The sequence below is a fragment of the Cyclopterus lumpus genome, chromosome 11 (assembly GCF_009769545.1).
Source record: "Cyclopterus lumpus isolate fCycLum1 chromosome 11, fCycLum1.pri, whole genome shotgun sequence".
In the NCBI taxonomy this organism is placed as follows: Eukaryota; Metazoa; Chordata; class Actinopteri; order Perciformes; family Cyclopteridae; genus Cyclopterus; species Cyclopterus lumpus.
Window position 1 is genome coordinate 9,814,332 of NC_046976.1, and position 20,456 is coordinate 9,834,787.

The following is a 20,456-nucleotide window of genomic DNA, read 5'->3' on the forward strand; positions in this document are numbered from 1 at the left end:
CATTCACTGAACCCCAAATCTTTATTAACCACTGCTTGCTCACAAAGATATACGTGGAGAGGAGGGATACACACAAATGGACAGAGGAGAGAAAGAGAGAGGCAGGTAGGATGGTCTGTCTGTGATGCACTTGTTGTTACACACTTCAATAATGGCGTTGATGTTACTTCACCGGGTCAATATCACATGGCACAAACCTTCTGTTATCTACCTGCCATTTCTGGAAAACTCACACACACTCACACACATCTATTGGCCTACCGTGCGTGTGTGACCGACATTCCTTTAATACACTCATGTACACCTTAACAAATGGCAATACTTTGTTTGAATCGTCGTTGCAGCTATACCTGTGAAGGCTTCAATATCTTGCTTGTGCCGACCTTTCGGTGGCGTTGACAGTGTCTTTGAGTGAAGTGTGATGATTACAGAAGTGGCTGATGAGATATTGGGAACTACTCTCGCCTCTATGAAATGGAGAGAGCTGGAGTTTATTTGCATTTTCTCCAATTTAAGATACAGAGTAACACTTCTGGTGAAGGTAATAATTTTTTTGCACCCCAGTGTTCTTGAGATGCCCTTTAATCTCAGTTGTGTTGTATAGTACAGTAACTTGTCGTTGGAAGCTTGTTTCTGAGGAATATAAGAGGGACGCGATTGGTCAAGGATGTTATGTGAGCTTTCCGGTGCCAGATGGACAGAATTCAGCACGCTCCTCCTGAGCTCTGTGCTATGATTGGCTAAATGCCTGCCCATGTGGAGAGCGTGTGAGTGAGTGCTTCTAGAGTATGTACCTATGTGGAGAGATGAAGAGGTTGCAGACGGAGGGAAGGGTCGATTAGGATCGGCTTGTTAAATGCTATAGTGTTCTCCTGTGGTACAATCACCATCTACCTCACAGGAGTGGATGTGCAATGACAACTTGCAGTCCCCAGAGAAAGCAAACTGTCCCTGTTCCTTCTGGCAACTCTCCTGCCGTGTCCCTCGCTAATTGGAACATTGGCATATACCGGATGGAGAGTCCCTCCAACCAAACACAGATCCAATTCTGTTTCCAGATCTGCTGGGTCAAATGAGTGAGTGCCCATTCGCGGGGCCGTGGGAACAGAGCCAGCATGCGGGCCTTGTGAGGACGCAACCAGTCGCAGCAAACATCAGCTAGCTTGCAAACTCACAACAAACACCTAGGCCTAAAATGATTCTCAGGCTGAAATGAACAAAACAAAAGCATAAAATTAACAAATAATTACATCCATATTTAAGCAGGAGAGAGAAAACTTATATAGAAAAAATGGCACACTGCAATCAATACTTTTGCTGCTTGTATCGTACTGTATATAACAAAAAAAGAAGTATTTACAAAAACCAATACCCACTGTCATTTGTCAATTCGATTTTTTTTCTTCTCATTTGAAACGGGGCAAAAACATTCTTTTTTGGGAAGAGTGGGTGGGAGACATTAATTTTTCTTTATTGACCCAAATTATTTTAGCTTTTTTTCTTCCACCCCCACCCCCATTTGAACCTCCCACTGTCTCGGGGGGGGCATCTTAGGCTGTGGTAGTTTCATAGTAGAATGGGGGAGTATGGCGAAGGGGTGGAGAAGGTGGGGACATGTGGGATAAGGTGGGGAGAGGGGTGTTCCTCAGGGTCGGGGTGGTGGTTGGGGTTGGGGGTGGGACGTAGAACCTGTTGGGGCTTCTCACGCTGTCACTTCTTCTCTCAACTCCTTGTTCCGGCGCACCTCCTGAGCATGCTTCTCCTAGAAAAAACACAGAGTGAGCATGTCATGTTTTTTTTTTCCCGCCAGGCCTTTCCTGACATTTACTTCCTGCTCACTTCACCATTCCTCTTCTTTGAACTTTGAAGTGAAAACTTACTTTGTTTCTTTTTTTCTACCACTTGTCCCCCACTCTTTTAATTATTTATCTCCCACCTTCAGAACACAGGACTTGTTTTTATCAAACCTAAATATTCTCTGAAAGGTGCCCCATTACAGACATCAAGCAAGTGTACCAGCAGTCCTCCTCAGCCTTTTCTTCCTCTTGTCTCCATCTGCATGTCTTTTAAAAGAATATGTGTATACATTTTCCTCACTCTTTTATTGCATAGTTGTTATTGAGTTTATACATCCAGTAACTGCCTGGAGTAACTATTACGTAGCTAATGTTAGCCCGCTAACTAATCACTCGTTCATAGTGAAGAGTAAAAGAGGTGGCTAATGGAATAAGGCTGACACAAAATACTCTTTAATATTGATGTAATATAGGAAGATTTGAATAACATTTCACTAGAAACATTATATACCTCTTACAAAACATCAGACTAAATAAGTGCATGTACCATTCAATCTAAATGTTATGAATATTACTAAACCTGTTCTGTTAAAGCTTGTGATGCTACAGTGACTTCCTGTTTACATAATTGGCTGCTTTTTATTGTACGGCGCTAAATAGTGTTTTCTAGTCACCAGTTTTTACATTATTTGAGACATTTCTAAAAGTTTTAATTGTGCAACCTAATTTACTGTAAATCACTCATTTGAAATAAGTAAATACTCACTGTTTATATTATTAAAACCCACTGTACAGACAATATGATTCGACAGTTAAATGAATATACAGAAGATAGAAAATCCAAATGGTCAGAATAACTGAGAGACTGTATATGATTTATGACCTTAGCGTATCTACGTCTCTGCTACTCACCCTCTCCTGCAGGCGCTCCATCATGGCAGACAGGTAAGCCTGCCGGTTCTCCTCGTTCTGCTCCATCTTCACCTGGAGCTTCTCCTCGGCCATGCGGCTGAAGTTGCTGTTCTCCTCCATGGCCTTCAGCAGCACATCCCGCTCGTGGTCCCGCTTCTCAGCCAGGGCCCGGAGGACCTGTGCCTCCTGGGACTGGAAGGAATAGAGACGGTTAGCAGAGGGAATGAGTCCAAGAGCAAGGGGTCGATAGAGAGACAGTGATTCACTGAAAAACAGGCATCGATTTTTCTAGAAATGTAAGCATGAGTTAGCGCTGCTGCAACTGATCAGATTTATTAACGCTCACTATAAAGATGTCTGGAGGTGAGAGAATCTCTCTACTTGACACCTTCATCCTCTCTTGGCATTCACCATGATTTCAATAATATACTGTATGTTTAATGCAGAATTGGACATTTAAGACAATGGGAAACTGTGCTATTGATTTCAATGATTAATTTGATGGTGGGCTGCTGGATTGGCCAGCTGCTTGTATTGACATTCAAATCAATGAGATGCATGAATTAGCCAATGTTGGATTCAGTGTTGGAGTTTTCAGTCGTCAATATGACGCATGACTAACCAAAAATCCAGCCTTTGAATTGGATGGTAGTTATTACAGCATCACAATACCAGCAACATTGTGGTAGAACTTCTCCTCTTTTCTGGGTTATTGAAGCAAAGTGATGCGTGGCAGCTGGGTGCAATGAAAATAATTGGAAACATCCTTACTCTCCTCCGATCCTCAGCTGCCTCCAGTTTCTTCTGGATGTCCTCCAGGGAAACGTCCCTCTTTGGGGGGGTGGTGACACAGTGGGCAGCATCAGACACAGGGGAGGTCGGCTTCAGGATGACCTCAAAGGCCTGGCCTGAGGCTCGCTTGTTAATGGGCTTGATGTCCATGTCTGCATACACGTGCATAGATGTGTAAGAAAGACGGAGAGAAACACTCTTTGTTGACTTTTAGTCAAGCATGTGTTATAAAGAAGATACAAAAACATATCTGTCTGATTACCACGTACCTTCAAAGTGACCCATGATGTTTTTGTGGGTCTCCGGGTACAGACAAGAGCAGATGAATGAGAGAACTGAGATCTCCTTCATCTTCTCTTTGTAAGCTGTGGAGGGAACATGAAACATGACTGTGTTTTAACTGACTGTAAACTGAGTGCACACACACACACACACACAGACACACACGTGTGTGTACACACACACACACATACACATACACACACACACGTGTGTATATAGACAAAATATAATTAGCCTACTAACATACAAACAGATGAAACATCATTAACCCACTTCTACCTCCACAGGAGGTCCTTGATGTAAATAATTATTCATCAACTCGTCCAGCAAAGAAAACCTCATCAAAGCATTCCTCGTGGGTTTTGGAGGCATTATGTGGCCTTTGTTTTCACCGAGCTGCGAGGGTAGCAGGATGGATGTGTCCTTACTTGGCCTAATTTCACAAACAGCCGAGATGCTGCCGTCCCCGCAGGATTCCTCTCACATCATTAGCTATGCATTATTATTTATTAACAAAGTCAGACCAACGCCCCATTGACTGCATGTTCTGGGAATAACACCAAAAAACACTGTATTATTTTGTGTTTTGTGTTTTGTTTCTTATCTTCTGTGTCTGTGGCTTGTGGATAAAGGCTAATAGTTGAGGGTTTAGCTTATCAGCTCAACACAGCAGTATGAATGTCCACCCCTGGTCCAGTTATGGTCCAAAAACTTAATAACACTGAAGAAAGGCTGGCATCAAAACACACTGGTTGTATTTGGTAACCTGCTTTTGCTCAATAGAGAGGGACGAAGGGCTCCAAAGGGCAGACGGTGAAAAAACAGAAAACAAAACACACCCAACCTTGTCTAACCTCGATTTTTATTTTATTGGCATCTCCTACTTTGTGATGTGAGCCCAGAGTTCAGCAGCAGTCCCTGATGGGAGAACGGCAAACATATCTGCAACCCGCAGCAGCTTTTGAAATATTCTGCTTTTGCTCATGGCTGCTGTGTTCTGTCAAGGTACAATGTCTCATGGAGGAGATTTGCATACAGACTGTCATAATATAGCATAATCCATCACCAGGAGCACAGGGCCTGCAGGGCCACGTTGATTCATAATTTGCAGAGAGCTACTGTAGCAAAAGTCAAAAAGGAGATTTGCTGTGAAAGAGCTTCTCCATAGTGGGTACGGTGTACAGTATGATTAAAGCAAATCCTCTTCTTCACTCTGTGTCTCACTTTCTGCCACTGCAGGACTGGCAGACGCCACAGTAATGTGATCAACTCTCAGATGTAGCTCTCACTACTCTCTCATGGCCTTGTTAACCCATTCCCTGAGGAGGTAGTGTAGCATGGGGTGGGAGCAGGGAAGGGTTTGAAAAAAGGAGAGGGGTTGAGTAGGAACGGTTTCTGTCAGATAAAAGGAAAAGAGAGTGGGTGAGGAAGATGGAGAAAATGTGTGGCTGCTTCACCGTCATGGTAACACCTTTCTGATATAAACAGAAATCACAGATGGGAGGTTTAAAATCCTGAAACGGGGGCAGCTCCCAGTGGGACTTGCAGACACCATCAACTGCCCTGAGGACAGCCTAATGGAAGCAGCCACTGCAGGTGGAAAGCGCTTTAATTTGTAATTAGCGGACTGTACCATTTCTGCTGACGAAAGGGAGAGGGGGGGGGGCAGTCAACCCCTCTTGACTGCTGAAGACAGGACTCAAGCAGTGCACCGTTCAGTGAAGCAGGTAATTTGAGTTAAGTGCGTATGGCGCAGATCAACAGAGATTCTTGTTCTGGGTGATCTTTTTTCTGTGTTTCAATAATGTTTTCATTTAGATCTAGTTTTTAGTTTTTGGTGATTATTTTTTTTAACGATTGATGGTTAGTTCCGATCACAATTTCCCAGAACTCATCATAATTTAATTGAGTGTCTTGTTTTGTCCGACTAACAATTCAAAACCAAGAACTATTTATTTTACAAATTATATCAAACAGAAAAAAAGCAGCAAACCCACACTGGAACCACCAAATGTTTCCTTAAAAATGACGAGGAATTAATCAATTAGCAAAATAGTCGCAGATTTATTTTCTGTTGATTGATTGTTTGTCAAAGCATTGCAGCTTTATTCTGCTTTGTTTTGTATTCTTTGAGGTAGTTTTTTAATATAACAATCAGTTTCTTGGAAGATAATCACTCACTGTAAATTTAATCATCTCCTGCAAAAAAAAGAAGTAATTTCCCTAATCAAAAATACATGAGCTTCTTCATTGTGCAAAAATCTGAAATGGCCTCTGTATTTCTCCTGAGAGAAAAGATATTTTACTTCTGTAACCGCTGTAGTAATAAACTCAAATGGCAAATGATCCATAAGGAAGTTCCACAGCAGGTAGTGTCCAAACACCAGTTCAAAGGTATCGGCTGAGTTAGACATGCTGGGTGAGGCAAAATCATTTGAGACAGACATGACACCACACAAATGCTCCCACTCCACTCCAGCAGGCTGGTTTCAACCAGCCAGCTCTGCACCCTCTCAGCGAGCTGCTCCTCCTGCACTACATCTCCCAAAGAGTGTAGATCATCAATACACTGTACCTCCTCCCCCGCAAGCCTCCCTCTTCCCCAGCACCTTCTGCATCCCCAAGCCTCCGATTCATCCGTTGCTGATGCTATCCCTCAATCCCAATGTTCTCTTTCTTAGTCTACCCATCCCTGCATCTCCTGGGAGCTTTCATTCTGCGTTATAACACAAACCACCACACCTTTGTTTGTTATCTTTATTTCTCTCCAGCACACTCTTCTTCTCAGCCTTCTTCCTCCTCTAAATACCCAACCCCCACTATAAAAAATTAAACAGGCAAAAAGACTCACTTTGAGGAAAAAGGCACCAAGTGAGAAACACAAGTAAGATACTGTTGACAAGGCTACGAGCAAACTGTGTCTGTGTGTATCACAGCCTTTACTGCCTTCCTGGGTCCTGTAACCCGGCAGCAATATGGGCTTGGCTTCTGCTTTCGATATATATGGGCCCTTTACAGCTGTGCCACCCAGCAACAATATGATCACAAAATGATGAAGAAATTATCACGGCAAAATTGGCTATAAAACGAAACAATACGGCACCCAGATGATCAAGGGCAAGTAATTTGATGTAGGAGGGATGGGCTGATGGGCCGCACCCTGTTGACACCAGATCAGTGCATTGGCCTGCAACTAAGGATAGTTTTCAATTAATCAATAATCTTTTGTTTTATATAATTTCCAATAATTGCAAAAATACACATCTCAGTTTCCTCAAGCCCATGAGAGATGACTTTAAATGTATTGTGTTGTCTGATAAATCAGACCAAAACCCTGAGATGTTCAGTTTATTATCACACAAAACCAAGAAGCTGTAACAAGTCAATTTGTTTGGATTTTTTGCTGAACAAATGACTTAAATGATAGACAGATTACCATGATAGTTGCCGATATAATTTTTGTCAATCGACTAATTAATTAATCAACCAGTTGTTCCACCTCGAGATCAGGGCATTAAAAGTGCAGACCAAAGAGGGAGCTGTGTGTGATGTCAAGAATCAAACACACCTGAGGACAACATCAAATGGGTCAAACTAGGATGCTAAAATCTCTAAACTGTCTCATCCAAGTGATGAACAAATCATGACTGTATGGCGTACCATCAGCTCTGGATTGATGTCACCTCTTCCTCGCAGCCTCGTTTTAAAGAGCAGCAGTCATCTGAACCAGTAATGGGAGTGTGCTGCGCTGATCGATGAGACTCGGCAATAAATCAGCATGAATTATGAGTCCGGGAGTCTTTTGAGCTTTAAATGGACCATTAAGACAATAGTGATGCAGATGATAAGATGGGAAATGTAGCTGGATTTGGATGTGACTAGTTGCTTCAAATTGATGACGCCTGAGAAGCCTCTGTTTCTGCACACAAAGGAATTGATTTATAGGAGAACCAGCTGAATGGCCACACCTAATTGGATATGACAAGTGTGCGTGATAGGGATCAGGAAAAGGGCTGAAGAGGCCTTAATGCACACAGAGGGGGTTCTTAGCACAAGTTTGTTTGTGGGATAGTTGATACATCCTGTTATTTAGAAGCTTCAAGGTGTCTCTATCCTCAGTTCTCAGCTCCAAGGAAGGAAAACACACATTGACATATACACATGCGTATTCATCCTGCCCGATATAGTCCTACAGTTGTCAATGTTTCTTGACCCATGAAGCCTAAAAGGTGCTTTTGCTCGTCCATCTCAGATGTGTTTCTGTCCTGAACTCAATGACCTGCTGGGTGCTGACTGGCATGATGACTGCTTTTTGTCTGCTCCCTGCCCATCCCCTTGTGCCTATCCACGGCTACATTCAAGGAGGAAAGAAAAGAAGGAGGAGGAAGAGGAAGAGGAGGAGGAGGAGGAGGAGGAGGGGGGAATAAATGTTACAGTCAGGGGTTGATTGCCGGTGTCCCTCAACGCAGGCACCATGCAGGACCCCTTACCATTGTCTGTCTGCATGCCCCTCCATCCATCATGCGCTTAGTCAAGCATAAAACAAACAGACTAGCCCCTCGACTGTCCACACGCACGTTGCAATTTTCAGTCTGTATGCACCCCTTAAAGCAAACACATTATCTTTAAAGTCGGATATGGTTATAGGTTTCTTTCTGACGAAGCCTGCAGGTCACATCCAGTGTTTATAGGCCTCCCAAAGGTATATATATATTCAAATAATTGAATTAACACATTAATACAAAATATATAAAGCCTTTATGTGGAAATTCATAGGACGACACCCATGCAAGGCCTACCACCTGCCATACAATGCAATATAATTGTATTACTACTGTCACATTATGGCTACTAACGCCTCAATAATAATACTGTTATCCAACATAATAGGCCACATTCACAGTCTCCCGTCCTAATAGGATTGGGTTCTGATATTCCTGAGACGACATTCATTTTCAGTCGTAAATTCTTTCCCCGACTGCAAAGCAATTCTGGAAAAGGATGCTCTCTCTCGCCCTCTCTCTTTCTCTCTCTCTCTCTCTCTCTCTCTCTCTCTCTCTCTCTCTCTCTCTCTCTCTCTCTCTCTCTCTCTCTCTCTTATTCATGCCTTTAGCGGTCACCCACAAAATTGGTTGAGCAGGCTTTCCAGTACAGCTCCATACTGTAGGGTGGCCCAGTTTCCATAAGGAGATTCGTCACGGTAAAATATTGCACACCCTGGAGAGAGCGGCTTGCTTTGAAGGGACCAGAGATGTTGGGTGGGGTCGCTGGCGCTGCATTATGCTGCACGGCTCCGAGTCAGGTGCGGCAGGCGGGCATCGACAAAATGCTGCTCTGTGAGGACATAAAATCGCCTTCCTTGTGTTGATTTGGATTAATTATCTTTATTCGCTTGCTTTCAAAGTGAATAAAAAAAATATGCGTCACTGATTTGGCAAACTGAATCTCATACTAGCTTATATTGATCGCCACTAATTTGGATTTTGGATCAAGCAATAAGCACAAAAAATACTCTCAAAACAAAGGTTGAAAAACAGAATAATTCAGCTTCAATTTCGCAACTTAATTGTAAAGGAGTGACTTGCAGTGGAGTTTGGCCGCTCCCTCTAATCAGCCAACCCTCAGCATCCTTTTGTGCCATGGGTGTCGCCACCGCATCCTCAAACCTGCGAAGCTGCTGCTATTTCAAAAAAATGAAATAAAAGTCAATGTGCAAAACTCACCGATTGCGGTCTTAGCCATTTCTGTACGGTGGTGGTGGTGCCGGGGCCGGTTGAGCAGAGAACGGTGCGTCGGTTGCTGGATGCGGTATCTCGGGGTGAAGGGACTGCTGGTAAGGCACTGAGTCAGCAGAGACGGGATTGCTGGTGCGCCTGGTGGTCTGTTAAGAGCTGCGTCAGGTCAGCGGGAGATAACTAGAACAGAACCGGAAGTGCGTTGATTAGGCCTTCAGAATAAACTACCTGGCTGCTTCGCATACACACCGAATAGTGTCAAAGGGGGTTAAAGAGAGTCATGTTCCCTTATGAACATGGATTGGTAATACGATCACAGACTTCGCTAATATGATGTTTAAGAGGCAAATAATTTGTCAACTACAAATTCGTCAACTACAAATTCCCTTCTTCTGTCTTCTATGTGATCGTAACCCGAATCTCGTTGGCTTTAGAAAATATTGTAAAATTAAAAATTAAAAAAAACATTTTATGCTGTGAGAAATAGAAATGGGTACCTTTGTTACTATTATTTGACATATTCTAGCCTAGAACAACCACTTAATCCAGTACATACATTACAGATTAAGTGATGTAGTAATTGGTAAACTATTTGCTTTGGCAACTTCCACCAGAGGAAGAAGGAACATGTTTTGGTAAGGCTAGGTAGGTTGAGTTAAGATTTTCTTTTTCTCATCCAGAGAGAGATTTAGCATTGGCAAAGTGAGACATATTTTTAAAAGCTTTATTTTGAAATTAATGACAGGAAGTCTCAACATATCACAATCTAATGGGTTTTACACCGGGTAACGAATGAGCGTGTGTATGCCTCCTCGAGCTATCATGCTCCCCATGACGAGCCTCCCCTTTCTCAAAGGCCTGATGAACCCCATGTCCCCTCGTGGAGCGTTCAGGTCCTCATCGGGGTGGGTGTTTCCCTCTTTGTTTCTGTGTTGATGAGCAGGAAGAGGAGAGTTAAGCTCGATGTTCATGGTGCAATGAATAGTGACAAGAGAACACTAAGATTTAAGATTTGGAAATAACATTTTCATCAAATGTGGATTTGAGGTGTTGTGAGCCTTAATATGGATGCCGTTCTGAGAATCAGGGTGAAGGAGAATAACAGTTTCGTTATATCTCATATTAAATAATACCCATGGTTTAACGCATCCTATAATAATGCCTACTGCAGCCAAAAGGCCAAATCATACCAGTGATATGTAAACGCAGAAAATACTGATGGCCAAATCATAACCTGCCAAATACGTGGGTGGGATCATTAAAGCAACAATCACTAGGTGGCAGCATATCTCAGTTGAGCTTGAGGAATGTGGTTTGAAAGAAACTATTTTACAAGACACCGCCTCCAACATCATGCAATGTATAGTCTGTAAAGCCAAACTCCATTCACACCTAATTCAATTTTTAGAGCAGTTAATTGGCCAGGCCCACTGTTTATTTAAAACAATACGCATATGTAGAGATAATTATATTAATGGTCAATAATTAACCAGAACAGAGTTTTTAGTAGTTTGATGCTGTATGCCGTGTACAGTTTATGAACATAACATTATTTAAGTTGGGGTTGAAAAATAAGGAACAAAAGATAGAAGCTTTCAAAAATATAAATTGCTTGCATGCAATAATCAGATCCGGGCCGTGCAATAAATATTGGCTATAGATAAACAAAAAAAAAAGATTAAAATAAAGTGCTGTTTCACAAACGTCAAATAAGCACACAGGACATAAGGTGTGGCCGCATGTAACGTCACGTGCGTGTATATATATATATATATACACGTGTATACATACCTTTGTACATATACGTATATAAATGTAAGTGGGTGGAGCCAACGGTCCTTTGGTGGTAAATGATGAAGATGATGAGGAGGAGGGGGAGGAGCTAGCCGCAGATGTTGACGCTTTAGGACTTACAAGCTAAAGTTATTCACACAATTCTGGCGCGCGGCACACGAGCTGCTGCTTGCTCCGTTGAAGAAGAAGAAGAAGAAGAAGAGAGAGAGTGAGACAGACAGACACAGACACAGACACAGCGCCACCAAGGTAACGAGTTCCTCCTTTAGTCGCAGTTATCTCCTCTTTCACATCTAGTGAAAGCATGTCGACATGCGAAGCGGCTCCTCTCACACCGACGTTGACCATTGTTCCCGTCGTGTAACATGAGCTCGGGTTACATCACACACACGCACACGCACGCACACACACACGGCTGTCATCCGCTGCCTTGTCCCAGCTGGGTAAGGCTGCACAGCGGGTTCAAGACGTAGACGAGCTAGAGACCAGAGTAACGTGTGCAACCCGGAATAATGGATCCCTTAGTTCCCTGTGCTCGAGCCGGTGGTTACCAGTCGTTATTAACAGCGAGCGAGGTCTAACATGAGCAGATGTTTTGGGAATGTGATTTTATTAATTTAAGCATGTTACGCCACACGTGTTCAGCTGTGTGAACAGAATGTAGTCCGAATCCACGTTTCACGTCCCCATCCTTTGCGCGCTGAACGTGGGAAGTTCAGTTGTAAACTTGTGGTTGACACGTGAGAGGAAGCCGATTCCTTTATTTCGATAGCTTCCCCAATGACGTTTAATAACTGAGCGACAGTTTAACATGTGCTCTCCTGAACAGGTGGTAAAGTCACAGAACATGGAGATTACAATAATTTGTCCCACAGAGATTTTTTTTTATGACTGCAGCAGCCATATTGCAGACCAGATCCTACCGTAATTGAACTCAAGTACTGAGACACATGGGGCTTGTCCCTCACAGACTCCTTATTACTGGATTTTTCTTATTGTCTGGCAAATATTAAGGGGGGGAGAGCATGTGAATATGCAACCAGGTTTTGTTGAATGAAAGTACATTTTTTTTGTCAGATTATTATGCATGCATCATTGAATGACTGAAAGTTGTACAACTTTTTAAAAATGAAATCATCATCATCCATGCTTTACACTGCGACCCAGTTGGATTATGTGAGATAATCCCACAATTAAAATTGTGATTGTTTCAAGCGTGGAACGACATGTGGGATAGCTGAATGTATGTTTTAACGCACACTTGTAAGGTTGTTTCAACCAAAGTTGATTTGCATACATTTGGCGAGTGAAGTCTCAACACAAGGAGCTCCTTGTGTTTCTCTGGGTTATCAGTTTGGCTCCAAAACTTTAAAGTGGGATCTCAAGATTGATTAACACTTTATTGTGAGTAGTTGATTTAGGCCTAAAGCTTGTACAGCTCATCATCACACCTGTATGTAAGATTTTAAAGCTTCCCATGTTGCACTTGTCTAATCTGTGTTTGTATGGAAATGATCTCTTTGGTTGTAAAAAAGGGGCTTCTGTCTTACAGGAGTTTAGTCAGGCTGGTTTGTTGTAGGTTTGTGGTTTCTGTAGTTGTGTGTCTTACTTACTTATTTCTTATTTGCAAAGCACCTCATTAATCTAGAAAGGCATTAACGCAGTCCATTCAGTCACTCATTTATTCATTTACTCATTTGCAGTTACCCCATTGGCCCCTAAGTGTCCATTAGGCAATATAAGGATATATACCAATGACACACTGGGGTCAGGCTCACTTACTCTCCCTCCGTCTCCTCTCAGCAAAACTACACTCCTGAGATGTGGGAAGCATATCTGTGTCACGGTTTCCTTGTTTTTCTTACAGATTATCGCAGTGGAAAATTACCCCTCGGATTCAACAATGGCTCTTTAAAACGCCCATACGTCTCAGCCTTCCAGTGACACCCTCGCCTCCCTTTCTCTCCTCCTTCATTATATTTCCATTCCAATATATAATTGTTGTGTTCTTTCACCTCGTCTCAGTTTCTGTTGCTTCTAGAAACTAGTCTGTCTTACTCACCTCCCTGTCGCCTCATCTGAGTTTCGGCTGAAGGCTGTTTAACTCCTTACGATGGTTGCTGAGGTAAACTCTGCGTCTCAGGACAGCGGTGTGCGGCTGAAGCAGGAGATTTCCCTCCTCCAAGGGGTTTGTCTGATCGTGGGAAATATGATAGGCTCCGGTATCTTCGTCTCACCTAAGGTAAGAGTCTCTGCTTTGTTAGTCCAATTGATTAATTTATTGGCCCTGATTCAAAATTATTTATCTATTTTAAAAATAACAGTTTCTTGCTCTTTGATTGTAAAATGCATACTAGTTTTAACTAAGTGAATTTAGTCATTCATGTTTAGCTTCTTTTTTTAGTCTTTGTGCCAGTTCAACTGACAGATTTCACTGCACTCTTAAAAACTGAAATCAACAGGGAAATGCACTTGTGTTATTTTGAACCCCACCCACCAAACAATTTAGGCAATAAACCAGAAGTGAGACAACTCTGGTAAGGACCGTGTTCCTTAGAAGGTTCTTTCTTGAAAGTGTCCTTTCTTGTGTTGCTTATGCATATGTTCTGTATTCTTATTTGTTGTCCTGCAGGGGGTTCTCATGTACACAGGCTCATTTGGCCTTTCCCTGGTAGTGTGGGCCGTTGGGGGGATATTTTCCGTGTTTGGAGCGTTGTGCTATGCTGAGCTGGGTACTACCATCCGTAAATCGGGAGCCTCCTATGCCTACATCCTGGAGGCCTTTGGAGGTTTCTTGGCTTTTATACGGTATGTATTTATTTGACCCGTTCTCCTTCCTACATTCCTTTAACATATTGTCCTGAAAACTTCATACAATAGAAACTCAGATCTTGTTCAATCCTATGTTCTTTTTTCAACAATACCAAACATGAAGTATAGTGTGGCTAACATGAGTTTGACTATGGCATAATAAGTACAGGGTTCAGCACACTCGTCCTTTCTACTGTATGTCTGGTCCCTTTTTGACAGCTGTTATTGTTAAGTACAGATGTGATTAAATGAACCCTGACATTATTACCTGCAATGTATTTCAACAATATTTTGCATATATATTCTTAACTTATAAAGCAAACATTCACATATACAGGAATTGGTTAGTCTGATGGAGCCAATATAGAAGCAAAACTATTTTCAAATGTAAGATAAGATAATCCTTTATTAGTCCCGCTGTGGGGAAATTTACAGGATTACAGCAGCAAAGTGGTCAAGTGCACACAAGACATAGTGAGATCAAAGAAATATACAATATAAAGAAAAGCTCAGTAGTGAGCGGGAGCTGCTGTAAAAGGCAGCCACTCGTGCGCTGCCGGAGAGTTGTGTAACTCAATCTGTGTGTGCGTAATCAGATTTCTAAAAAATCTCCAAATCTGTGTTCAGATTTGCAAGTGTATTGAGATTTGTAAATGTGTAGACAAATTGGCAAATTCGTACTGTACACAAATCTGTGAATCGGTAGACAAAACTGTAAATGTGTATGTTATTGTAATATTATTGGCTGAAAAGATTTAAGCATTTTGCTCCAAGAGTTGGAAATACAGACAAGTTATACAGCCTACATACTCATCATCACGCACCTATGCCTGTTTTACACTGTAGCTGGCCATAAATTATGGATTTAACCCATTTGTGCATCGGTTATCGTGGCAGCTGGGCGGCTTTTGGGCACTTCACCCACAGGACCCTGCATGCAAAACTAATCTTGTCGGTTAATGATTATTCAGCAGTTAATAAAGGTCGGCTTGTGGTCAGAAAAAAAATCTAAATCGGCATCCCGATCACACCCGGATTCTAAATAAATATTTGCAGATTCTTGTACATATTCACAAATCTGAATATGCTAACATGGGTTCGGATACAGTTCCACAGCTCTCCACAAACATTTAAAAATAGTTTTGCTACAATAATATCCCCATATACTCTCCCCTCTATGGCTGCCATATCCTAACAGCATCTCATCCTTTCAATGTAGTAACATTGCTCAATGTCCTTTGCTATATCAAGATATTTTCTCTCATCAAAGTGTTAATTACTTTATTTGAGACAGTTCACTAACATCCAAGATACATTTTTTTTTTAAATGCACTTAAAATTGGGAAAACCATTTTCCAAATGGTAGAGATATAAAAAAATGTTTGTTAATGCAGTTTAACAAAAGATATGTTGTATGTTAATTCTGTAGACTGTGGACGTCCTTGTTGATAGTTGAGCCAGCTTCTCAGGCAGTGATCGCTCTGACCTTCTCCAACTACCTGGTCCAGCCCTTCTACCCCAGCTGTCCAGCCCCCTATGTTGCCGTCCGCCTCCTCGCTGCTTTCATCATATGTAAGGCTGTCCTTGTACTAAACACACTTGCATGCTCTATTTAACCTCTTGTATATATGTTAGTATTAGTAGTGAAAGAGGGTGGGTGTGTGCGTGTGTTTGACATCTGTGTCGTATAGTATCCATTGTGCAGGGGTCAGCAACCTTTCCTATCCAAAGAGCTATTTTTGCCCTATTTTCCACCAAAAATCCGGAGCTGCAAAAGCTATTTGATATCACATTTTATAAATAAAATATATATTTATTATGTTAAAAGGTCTCCGCGAGGTATGAATTAATTGCCGCAGTCGTGACTCGTAAAGATGTCTACGGAGGAACATACATACATACATACATAAAAAAACAACAACAGTTTGTTGTATTTCTGAAATTATAGAATCAGAATAAAGACAATGCTTGACATTGTATTGCTATTTTACCGGTTCTAACGATATCAAGTTCTTATGAAAAAAAATATTGAGATCAATTAATCAGACAACTATGCACGTCCTGAACCCTCCCCATATTTGTGGCTCATGGGGTAGAGTGCTCGTCCTGTAATCACAAAGTAGCAAGTTCGATACCGGTCAAGATCACATGTCAAAGTGTCCTTTAGCAAGACCCTGAACCCCCAGTTGCTCCCAGGGCGCTTCACAGCAGCCCACTGCTCCTAGAATGCTAGGGATGGTTTAATTGCAATAACTTACTATTTAAATAAAATAACTCTGAAATAAAGGCAAGGCAAGTTTATTTATAGAGCACAATTCGTACATAAGGCAATTCAAAGTGCTTTACACCTAAATACAATTACAAAAAGGCAAATAAAATCATTCTATAAAAACATTAAAATAATAATATATTAAAAGCGAAGAGTGCAGATAAAATACTTTCAGTTGTCAAATATAACTGTTTTCAGCCTGGATTTAAACATTGTCAGAGTCTAGGCCTGTCTCACATCTTCTGGAAGACTGTTCCAGATTTTAGCAGCATAAAAGTGAAACGCAGCCTCACCGTGTTTAGTCCTGACTCTGGGCACCAGCAGGAGACCACTCCCTGAGCTTCTCAGAGCCCGAGATGGTTCATATGGCTCTAACATGTCACACATGTACTTTGGTGCTAGACCATGAAGAGATTTGTACACAAGCAGAGCTGTTTTGAAATCTATTCTCTGAGCAACAGGAAGCCAGTGCAAAGACCTGAGCACTGGACTAATATGGTCGTATTTCCTGGTTCTAGTCAGGACTCGAGCAGCAGCGTTCTGGATGTACTGCAGCTGTCTTACAGCTCGTTTAGAGAGCCCAGTGAGCAGACCGTTACAGTAGTCTAACCTGCTGGAGACAAACGCATGGATTAGTCTCTCCAAGTCTGGTTTATACACTATTCCTTTGATTTTAGCAATGTTTTTTTAGATGGTAAAAAGCTGTTGATGTTATTGATTTAATGTGGCTATTAAAGTTAATTTCTGAGTCCAATATTACCCCTAGATTTCTAACCTGATTTTTAGGTTTTAGAGAGAGAGTCTCAAGGTGACTGATAACACTTTCTCTTTGTTTCTGTGGGCCACAGACAATGATTTCAGTTTTGTCTGAGTTTAGCTGGAGAAAATTGTTTTGCATCCACACACTGATCTGTTCGATGCAGTGACAAAGTAAATCTACAGGCCCATATTCACCTGCCGTCAGTGACACGTAGACCTGAGTGTCATCTGCATAGTTGTGGTAGGACACGTTATAGCTGCGTATTAGCTGGCCTAATGGAAGCATGTACTGATTGAATAATAGGGGTCCTAGGATTGACCCCTCGGGAACCCCACAGGTCAAAGCCATTTGGTCAGAGACACAGTTACCAATTTCAACAAAATACGTCCTGTCCTCGAGATAGGACTTGAACCAGTTTAGTGCAGTACCAGAGATTCCCACCCAGTTTTCTAACCTCTGTAATAAGATCCCATGGTCAACTGTGTCAAAGGCAGCGCTCAGGTCCAGCAGAACTAAGACTGAGACTGCCTGCGTCTGTGTTCAGGCGGATATCATTTGTCATCTTGATCAGAGCTGTCTCAGTGCTGTGATGGGGCCTAACACCTGATTGGAAAGTATCAAAAGCATTGCTAGACAGGAGAAAGTCAGTAAGCTGTTGGTATACAACCTTCTCTAGGACTTTGCCTAAGAATGGCAGATTTGATATGGGCCGGTAGTTGTTCAGTACTGTGGCATCAAGACTGCTCTTCTTTAGAAGAGGTTTAATGACAGCAGTTTTTAAGGCCTTTGGAAATGTTCCAGTCTGGAGTGAGATGTTGACTAGGTGAGCGAGTTGTGGTAACAAACTGCTCAGCACAGACTTTAGAAATCTAGTGGGTAAGTCATCAAGGCAGCACGTCGATGGACTCAGACTGCAGATGATCTCTTCGACTGTTTTGTCAGTGACAGGTATGAAATGTGTCAGCTCTAGGTGTCTAGCTGGCTGCAGAGTTGATATTTGTGTTGTGGAATTTATGGCATTTTTAATGCCTTGCACTTTGTCATATTGCAAAGTTATTACACTTAGATATAGAATTGAGTTCTAAGGGCAGTGAAACAAGGCTGCACGGTGGTGTAGTGGCTAGCACTGTCGCCTCACAGCAAGAGGGCCGCGGGTTCGATTCCCGGTCGGAGCGGTCTTTCTGTGTGGAGTTTGCATGTTCTCCCCGTGGCAGCGTGGGTTCTCTCCGGGCTCTCCGGCTTCCTCCCACAGTCCAAAGACATGCTGCAGGTTAATTGATCTCTAAATTGCCCATAGGTGTGAGAGTGAGAGTGAATGGTTGTATGTCCCTACATGTGCCCTCGATGGACTGGCGGCCTGTCCAGGGTGTCCCCTGCCTTCGCCCTATGTCAGCTGGGATAGGCTCCAGCGCCCCCGCGACCCTAATGAGGATAAGCGGTATTGAAAATGGATGGATGGATGGGCAGTGAAACAGACTTTGGACAGCCATGTGTTCAACTGAAGCAGGCGGCTGAATTTGTTTATCCTGTTGTCGATGTTTGAGAGAGGTCCACTAATGAATGTGGGTATTGCCACGTCATCAAGACTCTCAAATTGTTTATTAAAGTCTTTTATTAAGATTTCAGACTGATCCTTTCTGGTATCCACAGCACCCACGTGCACAATCAGTTGTCTCACCCCTTGATGTTTTGCCAGTTCCTGAGGAAGTATTTTTGTGATGTCAGAGACAGTGGCACTTGGATAGCTGCAAGTAGCTGTTCTGTTTTATGTTTATATTAGATATGGCTCCGTCTCCAAGCACAAGAGTATCTTTGACCTTGACACTCGTCACAGTTATTCTATCCATCTGCTGCTTTGTACTGGCTTCATGGTTCACAGTGGTTTTATAGTTTACTCTCTGTTTGTTATACTCAGTCACATTTGGCTCTGACGGTGGTAAAAATCTGTTCTGCAACTTTATTCCGGGTGATGTTACATATCCTCCATTGATACCAACATTTTGACTTCGCTTCGGCTTAGCACCAAGTCCATTACAAGTGTCTTTACAGAGTCTTGTAAAAGACACAGTATCATTTAGATTTAAGTTGTAAGTGGCAGTGTTTTCACCCTTTCCTTTGGAAGTAAATGTTGACTTCTTACCACTGGATTCCGCTGGGAGCATTTCCTGAAGTCCTTTTTCGGTTTCTAAGGCAAAAATCCCTGTAGCGCACACATTTCTTGTTGATATATCCGACAGCTTTCACAGCGAGACTTTGTTTGTATTACTCCTTCAGGCATGTTGAGAAGATTGAGTAATCTCCTCATAGATTTTCACAAAAAAGAAAGAGAAATAAAAGCAGAAAGCAGAAAAAAATGCAGGAGCAAGCAGAAAAGCGTCTGGACTGTGTCTGGCAATATCAACTTAAAACGTGATATTGCCATGTCCACACAACTACGTTTCCGATTTTAAAACTCATTTCTTTTGCTACGTTTACATTGAGCGTCCTCACTACACCGGAGTTTTAGACTAGAGCACCGAGGACAGAGGAGTTATGAAACTCTTAGTAATGGACTCCTCGCTGCCACACGAGCTGCCACACGAGCTGCCACAGATCCAGCAGCAGTACTGGAGTTTGTGAAAGTAGATTTACTTTGCTCAGTTTGCTGCAGCAGTGGAGAAATCGCTCTTCTTCGCTCATTCTGCAGCTTGATACTTTTCAGCAAATGCTTTGCGTTTGTTCTGGAAGAGTCTTTCAACATTACATGTTTGCTAATTTCTCACCACAGGTCAGCCAGCATCGTCGGCAGTAAAAGCAAATGAATATGTCTACCCATAATTAATCTATATATTAATCGTTTCTTTTTATCCATTGACGGTTAACGAGGCCGGGGCTTTTGCAAATCATGATGAGCCACCTGCACTTGTGCACTCCTGTGTTTACAGTGATAGTTTAATTTGAGATGTTTGTCGCTGTTGCTCCTGTGACTCCTGTTGAGTCAATGTACTGGTACATGTTAGCATGCATGCTGCATTTAATTGATGTCACACCTTTTTTTTTTTTCTTGCCCCTGTAAAGCACTTTGAGTGGCCTTGTGTCTGAATTGTGCTATATAAATAAACTTGCCTTGCCTTGCCTTTTATGTTATGTGAACCTTTCCACAAAGCTGCTACACTTAGTCTTTGTTACCATTGCACTTAGAGGGATATGTGTGTAACTACACTTCATACTTGTGGATTTCCCCTCAACTCTGCCTTAAATCAACCCTGTATTTCTACAGTTGACGTGTTAAGGTGCTTTCATAGCCATACCTTACACTCGGGCTG

The 20,456-nt window shown here is 42.2% G+C and overlaps 2 protein-coding genes across 8 annotated transcripts in view; one reads left to right on the forward strand and one right to left on the reverse strand.

Annotated features, from left to right (window-relative positions):
* On the reverse strand, nt 1-16,731 carry stmn2b (stathmin 2b). Of its 4 annotated transcripts, XM_034544565.1 has the most exons (6): nt 16,685-16,731; nt 9,506-9,697; nt 3,770-3,865; nt 3,480-3,652; nt 2,709-2,900; nt 1-1,762 (listed from the first exon to the last, which is right to left on the reverse strand). In XM_034544565.1, exons 2-6 carry the CDS (start codon nt 9,522-9,524, stop codon nt 1,703-1,705), a joined length of 540 nt encoding a protein of 179 aa, XP_034400456.1. In that variant the 5' UTR covers nt 9,525-9,697; nt 16,685-16,731; the 3' UTR covers nt 1-1,702. The 4 variants fall into 4 exon arrangements, with proteins under 4 accessions (XP_034400456.1, XP_034400457.1, XP_034400458.1 ...); XM_034544566.1 differs by lacking the exons at nt 9,506-9,697; nt 16,685-16,731 and adding an exon at nt 4,211-4,315 and having other exon boundaries at nt 26-1,762; XM_034544567.1 differs by lacking the exons at nt 9,506-9,697; nt 16,685-16,731 and adding an exon at nt 4,062-4,120 and having other exon boundaries at nt 26-1,762.
* The window catches only part of si:dkeyp-120h9.1 (uncharacterized protein LOC566469 homolog), a 20,290-nt gene continuing 11,215 nt past the window's right edge, over nt 11,382-20,456 (forward strand). For 2 of the 4 annotated variants that reach the window (XM_034544560.1, XM_034544562.1), the window contains exons 1-4: nt 11,382-11,560; nt 13,179-13,553; nt 13,944-14,119; nt 15,552-15,694. In XM_034544560.1, the coding sequence (XP_034400451.1) occupies nt 13,425-13,553; nt 13,944-14,119; nt 15,552-15,694 (448 nt within the window). In that variant the 5' untranslated portion in view covers nt 11,382-11,560; nt 13,179-13,424. Of the gene's footprint in view, nt 11,561-13,178; nt 13,554-13,943; nt 14,120-15,551; nt 15,695-20,456 lie in introns of those variants that run through there. The other 2 variants (XM_034544561.1, XM_034544563.1) reach the window with 2 other exon arrangements.

Coding starts and splice junctions, on each gene's coding strand:
- stmn2b (XM_034544564.1), bottom strand. CDS start 3,887: ATGTTTCATGTTCCCTCCACAGCTTACAAAGAGAAGATGAAGGAGATC. Junction 2,901..3,479: donor CAGCTGAGGATCGGAGGAGA/GTAAGGATGTTT, acceptor TATTCCTTCCAG/TCCCAGGAGGCACAGGTCCT. Junction 1,763..2,708: donor TGGAGCGCCTGCAGGAGAGG/GTGAGTAGCAGA, acceptor TGTTTTTTCTAG/GAGAAGCATGCTCAGGAGGT.